We start from the raw sequence: 15,538 nt of genomic DNA, 5'->3' as shown, positions 1-15,538 counted from the left end.
AGAGGTAGACGGAGTTTCACCATTGGCCAAGCTACGTGTACACGCAGGTTAACTATATTCAAGGCACGTATATGTACACAAGCACTTTCATAGAAGGAAAGGCATGTATACCTTGGAAAACTAAATTTTTGGTCCAAAGTATTTGGTCCATGGTATTTTGATCCATGGTATTGGTCCAATGTATTTGATCCAAGGAATTGACCCTAGGTATTTGGTCCAAGGTATTGGCCCTAAATGGTTTTGGTCCATGGTATTGGGAAAGGCCTAAAACTATAAAAGGAGGAGAAGATCATTAGGCCAAGTCACTCAAGTATTGAATATCTGATGAAGGGTGAGATCTAGTATGTAGGTTAGTGGGTTATGGTGCATTGCTGGATTTGAACCAAGGACGAACCTTAGTGCTTGATGAAGGATAAGATCTAATGATATATCAGGATCTTAGGGCTTGAAGAGAATTACTTTATGTGTTTTCATCATTTATCTGAATAACTGGCGCATGTTGTAATCTGTAAAATGTGATGATCTGGGTATGGCAGAAGTCTGGAATTGTTGTAATATTTAAATCATCATTTACAGATCTGTACGCAGGTTCACTTTAGAAAAGGCACATACACACGGTGGTTCTACATATCGAAACATCGTATACATCATAAATTTGATTTGCAGATCTGTACGCAGGTTCACCTTAAGGAAAGCGCGTATTCATGCAGGTTCGACACATGTAAGAAGTGTATACCTTATAAAATATGTTTTAGTTGCTTCTGTTTGTTGTTGCAGTGTTCTGAGTTCTGGCTTGGTTTCTGGTTACTGTATTCTGGTGGCAGTATCTTGAATGATCAAATTGATGGGCTGCCAAAAGATTGAATGATTCCGTTCAGGTTGGTTCAATAGGAGATTGGTCGATGCAGATATACTTGATGATTGAATGATGTTGTTGATGGACACAGTCTGAAAATTTATGAAACGTGGTCCCTGGAAGAAACGAGAAGGTTGTAGCCTTCTGTGGGCCGGAACCTACGTACCAATAGACATATCAGCTAGTACAAGAGCTAGGGGATTGTAGCTCCCTTCCAGTAAAGTTGGAGAACGAGAGAAGGTTATAGCCTTCTGCAGCTAGAAGCCTGCGTACTGGTATAAGATTGCACCAGTACAAAAATTGTAAACCTAATTCTCTTATTATTAAAATAAGACAGAGACGATTGCAGCAGGTGGTTTTCACCCACATTGGGTTTCCACCTTATATCTTGGTGTTCATGTGTGCTGCTTATGTGTGATGCTTTATTCTACTTTTACTGCACTATCTAATTAATTGTTGATATACTGATTAAAGTTCACTTCATGATAATTTGGGTAAAACAAAAGGTATCTACAAATATGTTGGTTTCATTAAGTATAATTGTGTATACACACTAGTTCACTGCGCTAGAAGTAGCGTATACAAATCAGTTCTGAAAACTAAATTATTGATCTGATAATACTGATTCACCCCCCCCCCTCTCAGTATTATTTCCAACAATTGGCATCAAAGCAGGTCCTTTCAGAAGAAGCTTGATCAATTGAAGGAATATACGTCATCATGAGTAATCAAGAAAGCGAGGGATCCATCAGACTGCCAATCTTTGACGGGAGAAAAATTGTTTATTGGAAGGTAAAAACCACAGCCTATCTTCAATCTCTTGGAACAGATGTCTGGGAAATTGTGGAAGGAGGATATACATTTCCATCAGCAATTCCTACAGATACGGCAGGTAAAAAGCAATATGAAACCAATGCCAAGGCCGTCAATACATTGGGAAGCTTGTCACAATCAGAGTTTGTTAAAGTTATGTAGCTCAAATCCGTCAAAGAAATATGGGACAAAATCGTTCTAAGCTACAAAGGAGACTCTTAGGTAAAACGTGCTAAACTGTAAACTCTCAGAATTCAATATGAATTTTCAAGATGCACAATGATGAAAGTATAGCTAGTTACTTCTTACGTATAGATGAGATTGTTAATTGCATGAAGAATTTGGGTGAAGAGATAAAGGAAGTTACTTTAGTTGAAAAAGTTTTAAAATCCTTATCTGCTAAGTTTGAATCAAAAGTATCTGCCATAGAAGAAAAGCAGGATCTGTAGACTATTACTATGACACAGCTGCACGGAATCTTAACTGCCTTTGAGATGAGAAAAGGAGGTCCATCAGATATGAGAGAAGTCGTGTTTAAATCTTCAGCAAAAGGAAAAGAAGAACTCAATGAATCAAGACATATTTCAGAAGGAGGAGAAGAAGCAAACTTTTTCAAGAACCTTCAACGGGCTTCTGGAATATTCAGAGGTAAACTACCTTTCAAATGTTTAGCCTGTGGTAGAGTCGGTCATTATGCTGCCAAATGTCCTCATAAAGATAAATATGATAAAGGGCAGGAATCTACAAAATGGAATCAAAAACAAAGTGTAAGCAAAAAGAGCTACTACACTCATGAAGATAGAGATGGTTTATCAAATAGTGATGAAGATGAAAACAATAATGACTATAGAATTTTGATGGCTTATGAAGATGATGACTTTCTGGATGCTTTAGATGAAGATGACCTTTATGAAGAAATCTCTAAACTCAAAATCTGTTTAGAAGAAAATGATATGATTATAGATACCTTGACATATCAACTTGCTGAAAGAGAAAAACACAATGAAAAACTAGAATGTGAAATTGTGGGTCTAAGAAAGGATCTTGAGAAAACAAAAGATCTCAATCTCAGATTTGCTAAAGGATCTAAAACCTTAAATGAAATTATCAAAGTGCAGCGTTCTCCTCTAATAAAGACAAGTCTTGGATATACTGAAGAAGCATCTCAAGCACAGAAGCCGTCAACCTCCACTAAAAGCTATTTTGATGCAGCAAAGAGCAATGAACAGTTTGACAAACGTCAACAAAAGCATAAATAAGACCACCAGGTAAAACAGGCTCAATTTACTTCAAGGATGAACAGGATCCACACCCAAACTTAGGTAAATCGTACTCAATTTTCTTCAAAGATGAAAATCAATAGAAACTACAATCACCAAGTCAATAGACTCGATAATCGCAGGAACTTCTTTAATGGTCAATGTTTCTCATGTCATAATTTTGGACACAAAGCTTCTCAATGTGTTGCTTACAAAACCATCATGACTAAAGCACGAAATCAAAGGAATGTGACAGGGATCAAGAAAATTTCCTATAATAACTTTTCTCTGCTTGAAAATGAAATAGAATGCTCAATTTGTAACAACTTTGGCCATGAAGAATCTGAATGCAGGAGAAAATTTTGGCAAATATCTCAAAAGGAGTAAATTCCATTAAATCCCAAAATATGGAGAAAGAAAGAACCAAAAACAGAAAGATGTGGTATAGCCTTGTATGCAGAAGGACAAGAAAACCATTGGTACATCGACAGTGGATGCTCAAAACACATGACAGGTGATAGAGAAAAACTACACTCATATAATACCTTAGAAAAGGAAATGAGTGTCTCCTTTGGAAATGACACTCCTGCTGTCATAAAAGGTAAGGCCTCTGCTTTCTTGAAAGAAAAAGTTAAAGCTAGGAATGTTATGTATGTTGATGGCTTAAAGCATAATCTTTTGAGTGTGAGTCAAATGTGTGATCAAGGAAATGAAGTAGTGTTTCTATCAAATGGATGTGTTGTTCATGAGCTTGATATAGGAGAAACTATGATTAAAGGAACAAGAACTCCAAACAACCTATACATACTCAAGGGAGGAAGACAATAGTGCTATCGAAGGAAAAATGATGAAAATTGGCTATGGCATAGAAGATTGGGACATCTAAGCTTTTCTCAAATAAGAAAAGCATGCAGATTCCAGACTGCTCATGATCTTCCAAATATCAACATTCCTGAAAATACTATATGCAAATAATGTCAATTAGGTAAGAAAACCAGATCTTAATTCATCGAAAAGGAAGGGTCAGCTAGTAAGCCTCTTAAACTTGTTCATATTGATTTATGTGGTCCATCAAGGAAAAAGTCACCTCGAGGAGAAGAATACTTTATATTGTTTATTGATGATTTTTCTAGAATGTGTTGGATAGGTCTTCTAAAGCATAAAGATGAAGCATTTAAAAAATTCAAAGCCTTCAAAGCTTTGGTTGAAAATGAATCAGATCGCAAAATCAAATGCCTCAGATCTGATCAAGGAGGGGAATTTACCTTAGATGAATTCTTTGACTTTTGTGAACAACATGGAATAAAAGGCAGTTCTCCACCGCAAGGACTCCTCAACAAAATGGAGTGGTAGAAAGGATGAACAAGAGTGTTCAACAAATGGTTTGTGCTATGCTAGATGAACCTGGAACTCCTGCAACCTTCTGGGGTGAAGTTGCATTCACCACCATCACTATTCTCAATCAAGCAAATGTTCGGGTAAACAACACCCAAACTCCACATGAACTTTGGTATGGTAAGACTCCTACTGTAAAATACTTCAAAGTTTTTGGAAGCAAACGCTACATCAAAAGGACTGATGGAAAACTTTGGTAAGTTTGAACCCAGAGTAGATGAAGGTATTCTTCTTGGCTACTCTTCCTGAAGTAAAGGATATAAGTGTTACAACAAAAGACTTGGGAAAATTATTGAAAGTATTGATGTTGTGGTTGATGAAGCATGCAAAAATCCAAAATAGATAAAAACTGAAGATTATGATGATGAAGAAGATTCCCCCACATCAAATGACACTGATTTTGAAGAAGAAACCAATGAAGCACCAGAAGAAGAGATAATGATAGAAGAAAAGACTCTGTCCAGGTATGTTCAGAAAAATCATCTAGAAACTCAAATCTTAGGAGAAAAAGGAGCAGGTGTGCAGACTAGAAGAACCATTGTCGAAGCTTCAAGATATCTAGCATTACTATCTTCCACTGAACCTCAAAACGTAAATGAAGCATGTAGAGATGAATGTTGGGTCAAGGCCGTGAATGAAGAACTTGAGCAAAGTGAAAAGAATAATACTTGGGAATTAGTTCCTAGACCTCATGATAAGAATATCATAGGAACTAAATGGATTTTTAAAAACAAGTTGAACAAAAATGGAGAAGTCACTAGAAACAAGGCCAGACTTGTTTGTAAAGGATATGCTCAACAAGAAGGTATAGATTTTGAAGAAATTTTTGCACCTGTTGCTAGACTTGAAGCCATCAAAGTGTTTCTTGCTCTGTCTAGTTTTCAGAAATTCAAGGTATATCAAATGGATGTCAAATCTTCCTTTCTTAATGGAGACTTAGAAGAAGAAGTCTATATTGAATAGCCAGAAGGACTCATTCTTGGAAATGATGCAAAAATTGTGTGCAAACTCATAAAGACTCCCTATGGTCTAAAACAGGCTCCAAGGGCATGGTATTACCATCTTGACAAATATCTCCACCAACAAGGTTTTTCAAAGGGATCATCAGATAGCAATCTATATACAAATATTGACTCTGGTAAATTGATAATAATTTTTGTTTATGTTGATGATATCATTTTTGGTAGCAATGAAGAATCCATGAGTCAGAATTTTTCTTTAGTAATGCAGCAAGAATTTCAAATGTCATTGCTTGGTGAGCTCACCTACTTTCTTGGTCTACAAGTTCAGCAAAATAAAGATGGTATTTTTCTCTCACAAACCAAATACCTCAAACAGATCCTGAAAAAGTACAGCATGGAATATTCTAAACCAGTATGTACTACAATGGTAACAGGATGTAGTCTCATCTCAAATGATGAATCAGAAACGGTACATCAACCAACTTACAGATCCATGATTGGTAGTCTGCTTTATCTAATAGGTACCCGACCAAACATCGTGCATGTAGTGGAATTTTTGGAAGATTCCAAGCAAATATCTCCAACAAACACAGAACGTTGGTTTATGGTATCCCAGAGATACAAATCTCGCACTTCATGCATATACAAATGCAGATTGGGCAGGAAGTATTGATGACAGAAAAAGAACTAGTGGTGATGCATTCTATATGGGTTCTAGGTTAGTGACTTGGTTCAGCAAGAAACAAAGTTCAATTGCATTATCTATAGCTGAAGTAGAATATGTGGCTGCTGCATCTTGCTACACAACTACTTTGGATGATGCAAACATTGCAATACATTCAGATCACATGTACCCCACCCATCTCCATTCTATGTGATAATACTAGTGCCATCAGTATTTCAAAGAATCCAGTCATGCACTCCAAGTCCAAGCACATACCCATCAAATATCATTTTCTACGTGAAAAAGTGCTTGAACAAAAGATCAAATTGGAGTATGTTCCCTCCAAAGAACAAGTTGCTAATATATTCACCAAACCACTGCCCAGAGAGACATTTGAATATCTCAGACAAAAGTTTGGAGTAGTTGTTGCATCATCCTATTGTTAAATCTTATATTCTTCAAAGAAAGATGGTTACCTGCGAGTTTCATGAAAATTAGTCACGTGTATACGCCAGTTTCTGTGGGTACAGTCGCATATATGATGGTTTGAGAAAAAGTAGTGGGTCAGACTCAGGAGAAACGGGTCTTATATGGTTCAGTGAATTATCTGCTCTACAGTCTATTGATGACATGTGGAAATATATTGGCTTTCATAAGTTGTTAATAACTTGATATATATCTGATTGATGACAATACCTTAATAACTCCTCTATTATATGAAATGATCAGATCTGATAGTGAACATATGACACAGGTTCAGGGGAAGCATATGCTTCTAATAATGCATTGTTGGCATTAACTTCGAAGATCTCGGTGCAGATTTTATTTTTGGTGGAATAGGTTCAGGGGGAGATCATGGTTGCTAATCTGGATGCTGATTGACAGATGTTGCTGATGATAGTTGTTGATGACTATCATGGTCTTGTTTAAGATATTCGGTCTCTGTAATATAAATCATGTACATCTTTTAATGTAAAGGTCATGAAAAGAACTAATTTGTAACCCCACTTGGTTGGGTGGATGAGTCAAATTTGGTATATCCCCATTTGATTGGGAGATGGATGCATGTATGAGACTTTGGTTATAGGAAGGTCATTGGTGATGTATGTATAGAGTCATATTTTTGCAGACCCTGCTTGTGCTCAGGGGGAGCATGGACTTGATCATAGGAGCTCAATCAGAACTTCAGCATATCAGAGAACTCAGCAGGTACTCAGGGGGAGCATTACCCTTTGCCCTTGATGACAAAGGGGGAGAGTGACTTGGTGTTGCCATCAATTCCAAAGGGGGAGATTATTGGCATTATGACACAGGTGTTGTCCTTGATGGCAATTCGATCAAATGACAGATCACAGTGCAGCAGGTTAATAGCACAAAGTTACAGATCAGACTTCATAGAATGAAGAAAGAGAGGTATACACAGGTTCACCATTGGCCAAGCTGCATGTACACGTGGGTTAACTATATTCAAGGCACGTATACGTACACACACACTTTCACAGAAGGAAGGCGCATATACCTTGGAAAACTAAATTTTTAGTCCGAAGTATTTGGTCCATGGTATTTTGATCCATGGTATTGGTCCAAGGAATTGACCCTAGGTATTTGGTCCAAGGTATTGGCCCTAAATGGTTTTGGTCCATGGTATTGGGAAAGGCCTAAAACTATAAAAGGAGGAGAAGATCATTAGGCCAAGTCACTCAAGTATTGAATATCTGATGAAGGGTGAGATCTAGTATGCAGGTTATTGGGTTATGGTGCATTGTTGGATCTGAACCAAGGACGAACCTTAGCGCTTGATGAAGGATAAGATCTAATGATATATTAGGATCTTAAGGCTTGAAGAGAATTATCTTTATGTGTTTTGATCATTTATCTGAATAACTAGTGCATGTTGTAATCTGTAAATGTGATGATCTGGGTATGACTGAAGTCTGGAATTGTTGTAATATTTAAATCATCATTTACAGATCTGTACACAAGTTCACTTTAGAAAAGGCGCATACACACGATGGTTCTGCATATCGAAACAGTGTATACATCATAAATTTGATTTGCAGATCTATACACAAGTCCCCCTTGAGGAAAGTGCGTATGCACACAGGTTCAACACATGCAAGTAGCGTATACTTTATAAAATATTTTTTAGTTGCTTCTGTTTGCTGTTGCAGTGTTCTGGGTTCTAGCTTGGTTTCTAGTTACTATATTCTAGTGACAGTATCTTGAATGATCAGATTGATGGGTTGTGAAAAGATTGATTGATTCGATTGTGGTTGGTTCAATAGGAGATTGGTTGATGCAGATATACTTGACGATTGAATGATGTTGATGGATCTAGTCTGAAAATTCATGAAACGTGGTCCCTAAAAGAAAGGAGAAGGTTGTAGCCTTCTATAGGCCGACACCTACATACTAGTAAACATATCAGCTAGTACAAGAGCTAAAGGGTTGTAGCCTTCTATAGGCCGACACCTACATACTAGTAAACATATCAGCTAGTACAAGAGCTAAGGGGTTGTAGCTCCCTTCCAGTAGAAGCTGGAGACCGAGAGGAGTTGTAGCCTTCTGCAAGTAGAAGCCTGCATACTGGTATAAGGCTGCACCATTACAAAAACTGTAAACGGAATTCTCTTATTATTAAAAGAAGATAGAGACGATTGTAGCAGCTGGTTTTCACCCACATTGGGTTTCCACCTTATATCTTGGTGTTCATTGTGTTGCTTAGGTGTGATGCTTTATTATGCTTTTACTGCACTGTCTAATGAATTGCTAATATACTGATTAAAGTTCACCTCATGACAATTTGGGTAAAACAAAAGATCTCTGCATATACGCTGGTTTCATTAAGTATAATTACGTATACACGCTAGTTCACTGCACTGAAGTAGCGTATACAAATCAGTTCTGAAAATTAAATTATTGATCTAATAATACTGATTCACACCCCCCCCCCCCCCATGCCTCTTAGTATTATTTCCAATAGAGACAAATGCATTAATTATCAGAATGTATCTATATATATATATATATATATATATATATATATATATATATATATATATATATATATATATATATATATATATATTTACCTGGAAATAGTTTGGAAAGAACTTTCAATTGCTAATCGAAAACTTAAGGCAAATTAACAACTATAACTCCATTCTGGGAAATGAATTAAATAGTTGCAATAATTATAACTCAAATACAGAAAACCCAATGAGAAAGCTATTGTTTAAAGACAGAATAACACCTCTAACATTTAAGTAACCCTTAGCTTTGTTCAAATGACAGCCCTAGGAAGGATGCCAAGAATGACATTCTGAAGGTCGAGCAACCCTCGTTGGGGAAACAAATCGATATTCCATTGACATAGACTATTATTGTTCATAGAAGGATTAGGAACAATTTAAATAACATACCAACCATTATATCGGAAGAAAAACTCTTAAACAACCTTACTGTTGATTAATTTACATTCAATAATCTTACAAAACGAGAACCCAAAATATAAACAATATTGTGCCAAAATTCCCATTGGGAAGTGGCTCAGGGAGCCATAATAAGAAGCAACACCAACCCCTTGTCCAAATTAAATACAACATTGGCAGTTAACCAAAACGAAGAAAATCCTCAAAGGAAGAAACCCTCATGCAGTGGGTAAATAAATCTAGCAACATTTGTTAGAGGGAAGGCCTGCATACCTAGGGGCTTTGCGATGGAGGAACCCAGGTCTTCCAAAGGTCTAGCACCCACGCCCACCCTCTAGTCGATCAAACCCTACATCAAAGCATGGAGGTTAGGCTTACCATAATTAATAAACCAAGAAAAAAATAACACAGATGCATTCACCAGGAAATTCCTGCAAGAGGAAAACGTGGCCACTCATTCACTTACCTGGAGAAGGGCAGGTGTAACAGAGGTTCTCTACGACACAAGTTTTGGGCACCATTGTGGATGTAACGCATATAGGAAAAATCTAACATTAACACCCTTAACTGTGGTTAGCATGTTAAACCGTTGATACAGAGACTGAATTAAACGAAGGACAAAACCACCAATGCAATTCCTATTAATATATACCTGATGAGAGTGAATGATCTCGAAATGGAAGCGCGTAGTCCATAAGCAAACTAGTTTGCAAGTGGGGACTCCTGGAAAGCTCTTCACGATGCTTAGCAGATGGGGAAGAGACGAATTGCAGGAGGGTTTCACCAAAGAGATCGGATTTTTTCCAAGTCGTAGCTCCCAGAGCCACACCAAGCGAAATGAACTGAGAAGTCAGACAAGGCACCAAGTTATAAGGGTTTACCATCGAGATCCGGTGAAGCATCAAGCTTATCGCCTCCATCAAACGATATTCTGGACAACAGATGGCACACGATGAGAATGATCTCCAGTAGATGGCAGCCATCCAACCATCGACCGATCGAATAAGGCCAAGAAATGTCAATATAATATAGTGTGTGATCCGAATTAATAACCATAGAATATTTTTATGTACAACCCTGTCAGGTCATTAAATCAAGCAGGTATTATAACTTTAATCAGTATGGTTGTAATATGAGGCAATGGACTTTACTATACCTTGTAATAATGTTTACACTTTAATGTATTTCATATTGATGCTCATTCATGGTAAGTAAAGTTTTATTCTTTTTATGGATATGATGTTTGTATTCTTTATATGCCTGCCATCATGAAAGAGAAACTGGAATTTGATAAACCAAAAACAATTGATGAAGCAATCCGAAAAAGCTTGGATCTGCTACTAGGAAATGAAACAGAAAGGCGATGTGAATCATAATTGGCCAAGTAATAAGGGGCAGAAAATTTTTACAAATAATAAGAACATGAAGAATACGGGAACCAGATTCCCAGGACGAAAAGGACCAAATGGATCTGTTAATCGAAATCAATAGAAGTACAGACCTCATAACGAAATAAAACAAAATGAAGCATCAAGTAAGTTGGAAACTAGTCAGGTTCCCCGACCACCTTTGCAGTGCTGGGGCTGCGGGGAACCCCATTACTACAAGAACTGTCATCATAGAGGGAGAACAGAACCTATTGCAAATATTCATGAAGCTTCTATTGTGGGTGATGTGGCACGGAATGTACCCTAGATCAATGCAGCGTTGGAAGATTGCCAAGAAGATTATCAACCCTCGATGGTGGAACTTGAAGGTAAAATATCTGATCATCATGTTTCCATTTTAATAGATTCGGGTGCTAGCTTCAGCTATGTCAATCCCAGAATAGTTGATGAATGCCACCTCAAAAGTTCAAAATTTAAGAACCACTGGCTATTGGGCTGTGTTATATTCTTTCCACGACTAGCCCAGGTAGATAACCGGGGGGTTAGAGGGGGGTGCGGAGCCCCCCCCTTCGTTGTGTTGATTGTGTAGCGGGGGAGGGTGGGGGGGTCGCAGGGGGTTTGCGGCGTACCCATAACCCCACTTTATGGGGTCTGGTGCAACGCCCCATAAAATTTTGGTTTTGGACACTATGTTAGGATGGGCGGACGCACCTATGGTTTTGTGCATGAAATTCGCATATGTTTTTGGACGTGATGGTTTTCGGTCCATGGTATTGGATGCGATGGTTTTCGGTCCATGGTATTGGATGCTTCGACATGTATAAATATGTATTATAACATTGAAAGGAACATAATGAAAAATCAAGCTGGTAGTCCTAGTTTTTGGATCCAAGAGAAAATCTCTGTGTATATGTGTTTTATGTGTTATGCTCTCGCATTTTGTATTTTCTGTGTTTTAGAATTCGTATGCAGGTAATTTCTGTATGGGGTTAAAACCTACATTAGTTGGTTGAATTTTCTACCGGTACAAAAAGAAGAGTTTGTGCAAAAGTCGAGGGTTGTGAAATAAAATTAGAAGAACAACAAATTAGGACAGATTTAAATATATTACCATTAGGTTCCTACGATGTCTTGATAGGCATGGACTGGTTGGAGCGGCAGTGGGCCTTAGTAAACTGTAAAGATAAGACCATTGATTTTCTGTCTAATGATGGTACTAGAATAGAGATTCAGGGAGTCAAAAGAGAAGTCAAGTTACGATCTGTTACAACCCACCAACTAGCGAGATGCATGCGTAAGGGTTGTCAAATCTATGCGGTTCAAGTGGGATATACAAACTCCAAAGATAAAATGTCAGCCTTAGAGAAAATACCCGTAATTCAAGAATTTAAAGACGTGTTTCCAGAAGATATTCCTGGACTACCACCCAAGAGGAATCTCGACTTTACCATAGAATTGGTCCCTGGAGTGGCTCTGGTCTCAAAGGCTCCCTACAGAATGAGTGTTCCTGAGTTAACTAAATTAAAAATCCAGCTGCAGGAGTTGTTGGATAAAGGGTATATCTGACCCAGTGTATCCCCTTGGGGAGCCCTGGTTTTGTTCGTAAGAAAGAAGGATGGTACTTTGTAGTTGTGCATAGATTTTAGACAACTGAACAAGTTAACCATAAAGAATAAGTATCCCTTACCCCGAATCGATGACCTCTTTGATCAGGTTAAAGGAGCAGTGGTATTTTCAAAAATTGATTTAAGATCTGGATATCACCAAATTCGAATTAAGGATGAAGATATATTCAAGACTGCCTTTAGAACTGACTATGGCCACTACTAGTTTGTATTCTTTCCATTTGGACTTATTAATGCCCCAGCAACCTTCATGACCATGATGAATGGGGTTTTTCATCCTTATCTGGATAAATTTATCCTTATATTTATTGATGACATTCTCGTGTATTCTAGAAGTATTGAGGAACATAAAGAACACCTTCGCATAGTGCTACAAACCTTAAGATAAAATCAACTCTTCACTAAATTTAGCAAGTGTGACTTCTTTAAAGATCAGATCTAGTACCTAGGACATGTTATATCCTTTGAGGGAATAGCGGTTGATCTGAAGAAGATAAAGGCCATCATGAATTGGCCTGTTCTAGCCAATGTGGCGGACATACGCTCTTTTATGGGACTTGCAGGTTATTATAGGAGATTTATAAGGGGATTTTCCAAGGTCAATTATTCAATTACCTCCTTACAAAAGAACGGAACAGCTTTCAAATGGTCAAAAGCCTCTCAAGAAAGGTTTGAAAGGTTAAATGATTTGCTTACCACAGCTTCGGTGTTAAAGATTGCAGATCCTAAAGAGGATTTTATAGTTTGCACAGATGCATGCAAAGAGGGTGTGGGTGGCATTTTAATGAAGAATAACAAGGTCATCGCTTATGAATCCCATAAGCTCAAAGAACATGAACAGAAATATTATGCTTATGATTTGGAGCTGAATGTTGTGGTGCACGCCTTAAAAGTATGGTGACATTATTTGTTGCGGAAAATATTTCTGCTCAAAACATACCAGAGCAGCTTAACCAGTTTCTTTAATTAGCCTACCTTAAATGTGCACCAAGCTCGATGGAGTGCATTCATAAGAAAATTTGATTTTGAAATCAAGCACTTGAAAGGAAAAGAAAATAGGGTGGCAGATGCATTAAGTACAAAGCTGTTGGAAATAATACTGAGAGGGGGGGTGAATCAGTATTATCAAGTTCTTTTAATAAATCTTCCTTATTTATTCTTTGAATTATTTTTGCATGTCAGTACCATAAAATAATGAGCATGAACAAAGAAAACAGATAGTCACACCAAAGAACACAAGATGTAAGGTGGAAACCCAATGTGGGTGAAAACCACCTGCTGCAATATGTCTCTATCTTCTTTCAAATTAGAAACTCCTTTTACAATGGTTTTGTACTGGTGCAGTCCTTTACCAGTACGCAGGCTGCAACCTGCAGAGAGCTACAACTCTCTCTCGTTTTCCAGTCTCTCCTGGAAGGGAGCTACAACCCCCTACTTCTTTTCTTTCAAGGACCACTTTTCATAAATTTTCAAACTGGATCCAAGAACATCAAAAACCCATCAACTACACTTGCATCATCAATATCTGATTTCACCAAAGCCAACCCGCATACAGATCTGCAAATATTTCCTTATAACTTTGCAGTTGTTACATCAGACATACCCAGATCATAACATGTGTAAAATAAAACATGCATCAATAATTCAGACCCAGATTATTAAATTTATAGATCAAGCGTATGCCACATATCACAGATCAAAATCATATAGAGATACCACTATTCCAGCCTTAAGATTTTGACCCATCAATAGAACTTATCCTTCTCCTTACGCTCAGGTTCCTTCTTCATTCAGATCCAGATCTGCACCAAAACCCAATCACAATATTCCAGATCTATCACTTTATCAGATATTCGATAATTCAGAAGATGCTTTGCCAAATGATCTCCTTCCTCTTTTATAGTCTTAGGCCTTTCACAATACCATGGGCCAAAACCATAGGATCAAAAAACTGTTGGACTAATACCATGAACCAACCATGAAAGTATGTGAGATCAACACTTTTGGATGCAATACCACGGGCCAAAACCATAGGATCAAAAATTGTCGGACTAATACCATGAACCAACCATGAAATTGCGTGAGATCAACACTTTTGACGAGGTACCATGGTCCAAAACCATAGGTTCAAATACCAAGGACTAACTACCATGGACCAAAGGTAATTTCTCCAACATATACGCGCTTTTCCTTGCATGAAAGTGCATACCATGGTCCAAAACCATAGGTTCAAATACCAAGGACTAACTACCATGGACCAAAGGTAAGTTCTCCAACATATACGCGCTTTTCCTCATAGGTTCAAATACCAAGGACTAACTACCATGGACCAAAGGTAAGTTCTCCAACATATACGCGCTTTTCCTTGCATGAAAGTGCGTGAACTTTTTCTCTACATGAAATAAACTTTTCTCTTCATAAAAGTGCGTGAACTTTTCTCTACATGAAATAAACTTTTCTCTGCATAAAAGTGCGTGAACGTTTCTCTACATGAAATAAACTTTTCTCTGCATATAAGTGCGTGAACTTTTCTCTACACTATAATTTATTATCTGAGATGAGTGGGTTGCCATCAAGTACAACATATGTATCATAATGCCAACAAAAGCTGCACCATATTTATGAAATTTCTTTTTGCCAAGTTGAACTTAATTTTGTGGATCAACTAAAGGAGGCAGCCCAGAAGGACCCTGAATACAACTACCTATGGTAGCAAGTAAAATGTGCACAAAGTTCGGTAAAGCAAAGGGAGTGTAGTATTAATTCTGAAAATTTATTATTGTTCAAAAATTGTATTTACGTATGTTGGGTCCTTATAATACTAGTGATTACCCCATTAATATTGTAGTTGCACCCCTTATTAATATTGTTGTGCCCCTATTATCCCCATATTGTTATTACTGTGCCCCATAGAATCCCTCTATTATTATTTTTGTGGCTTTATATTATTATTGTTAGGTCGGCTGGGTTATATTGTGACTCCTTAGACTCCTATATATAGAAAGGAGGTTTTGTCATTTGAATCATCCAGGAATTGTTCATTTATGTAATGTAAAGGAGGTTGCCCCCTCGAAGAGGCTGAATTCTAAGGCATTGATCTATCTTTTCTATCTTTTCTTGAGTTGGTTTCATAACATTTGGTATC

General features: G+C 37.5%; 1 protein-coding gene across 1 annotated transcript; it reads left to right on the top strand.

Moving 5' to 3' along the window:
* Window positions 1–11,908: 11,908 nt before the first annotated feature.
* On the top strand, window positions 11,909–12,334 carry LOC149234679 (uncharacterized). The gene has a single exon (XM_089368343.1). The coding sequence runs from the start codon at window positions 11,909–11,911 to the stop codon at window positions 12,332–12,334; it is 426 nt and encodes a 141-aa protein (XP_089224469.1).
* The last annotated feature ends 3,204 nt before the right edge of the window (window positions 12,335–15,538 follow it).

Source organism: Pinus tabuliformis, chromosome 8, assembly GCF_031772625.1.
Source record: "Pinus tabuliformis cultivar Carrire ecotype Pingquan chromosome 8, CPIR1, whole genome shotgun sequence".
NCBI classification, from domain to species: Eukaryota; Viridiplantae; Streptophyta; class Pinopsida; order Pinales; family Pinaceae; genus Pinus; species Pinus tabuliformis.
Note: the sequence above shows the minus strand (reverse complement) of the source record. Positions and strands in the feature narration are given on the sequence as shown.

Coding starts and splice junctions, on each gene's coding strand:
- LOC149234679 (XM_089368343.1), top strand. CDS start 11,909: ATGGACTGGTTGGAGCGGCAGTGGGCCTTAGTAAACTGTAAAGATAAG.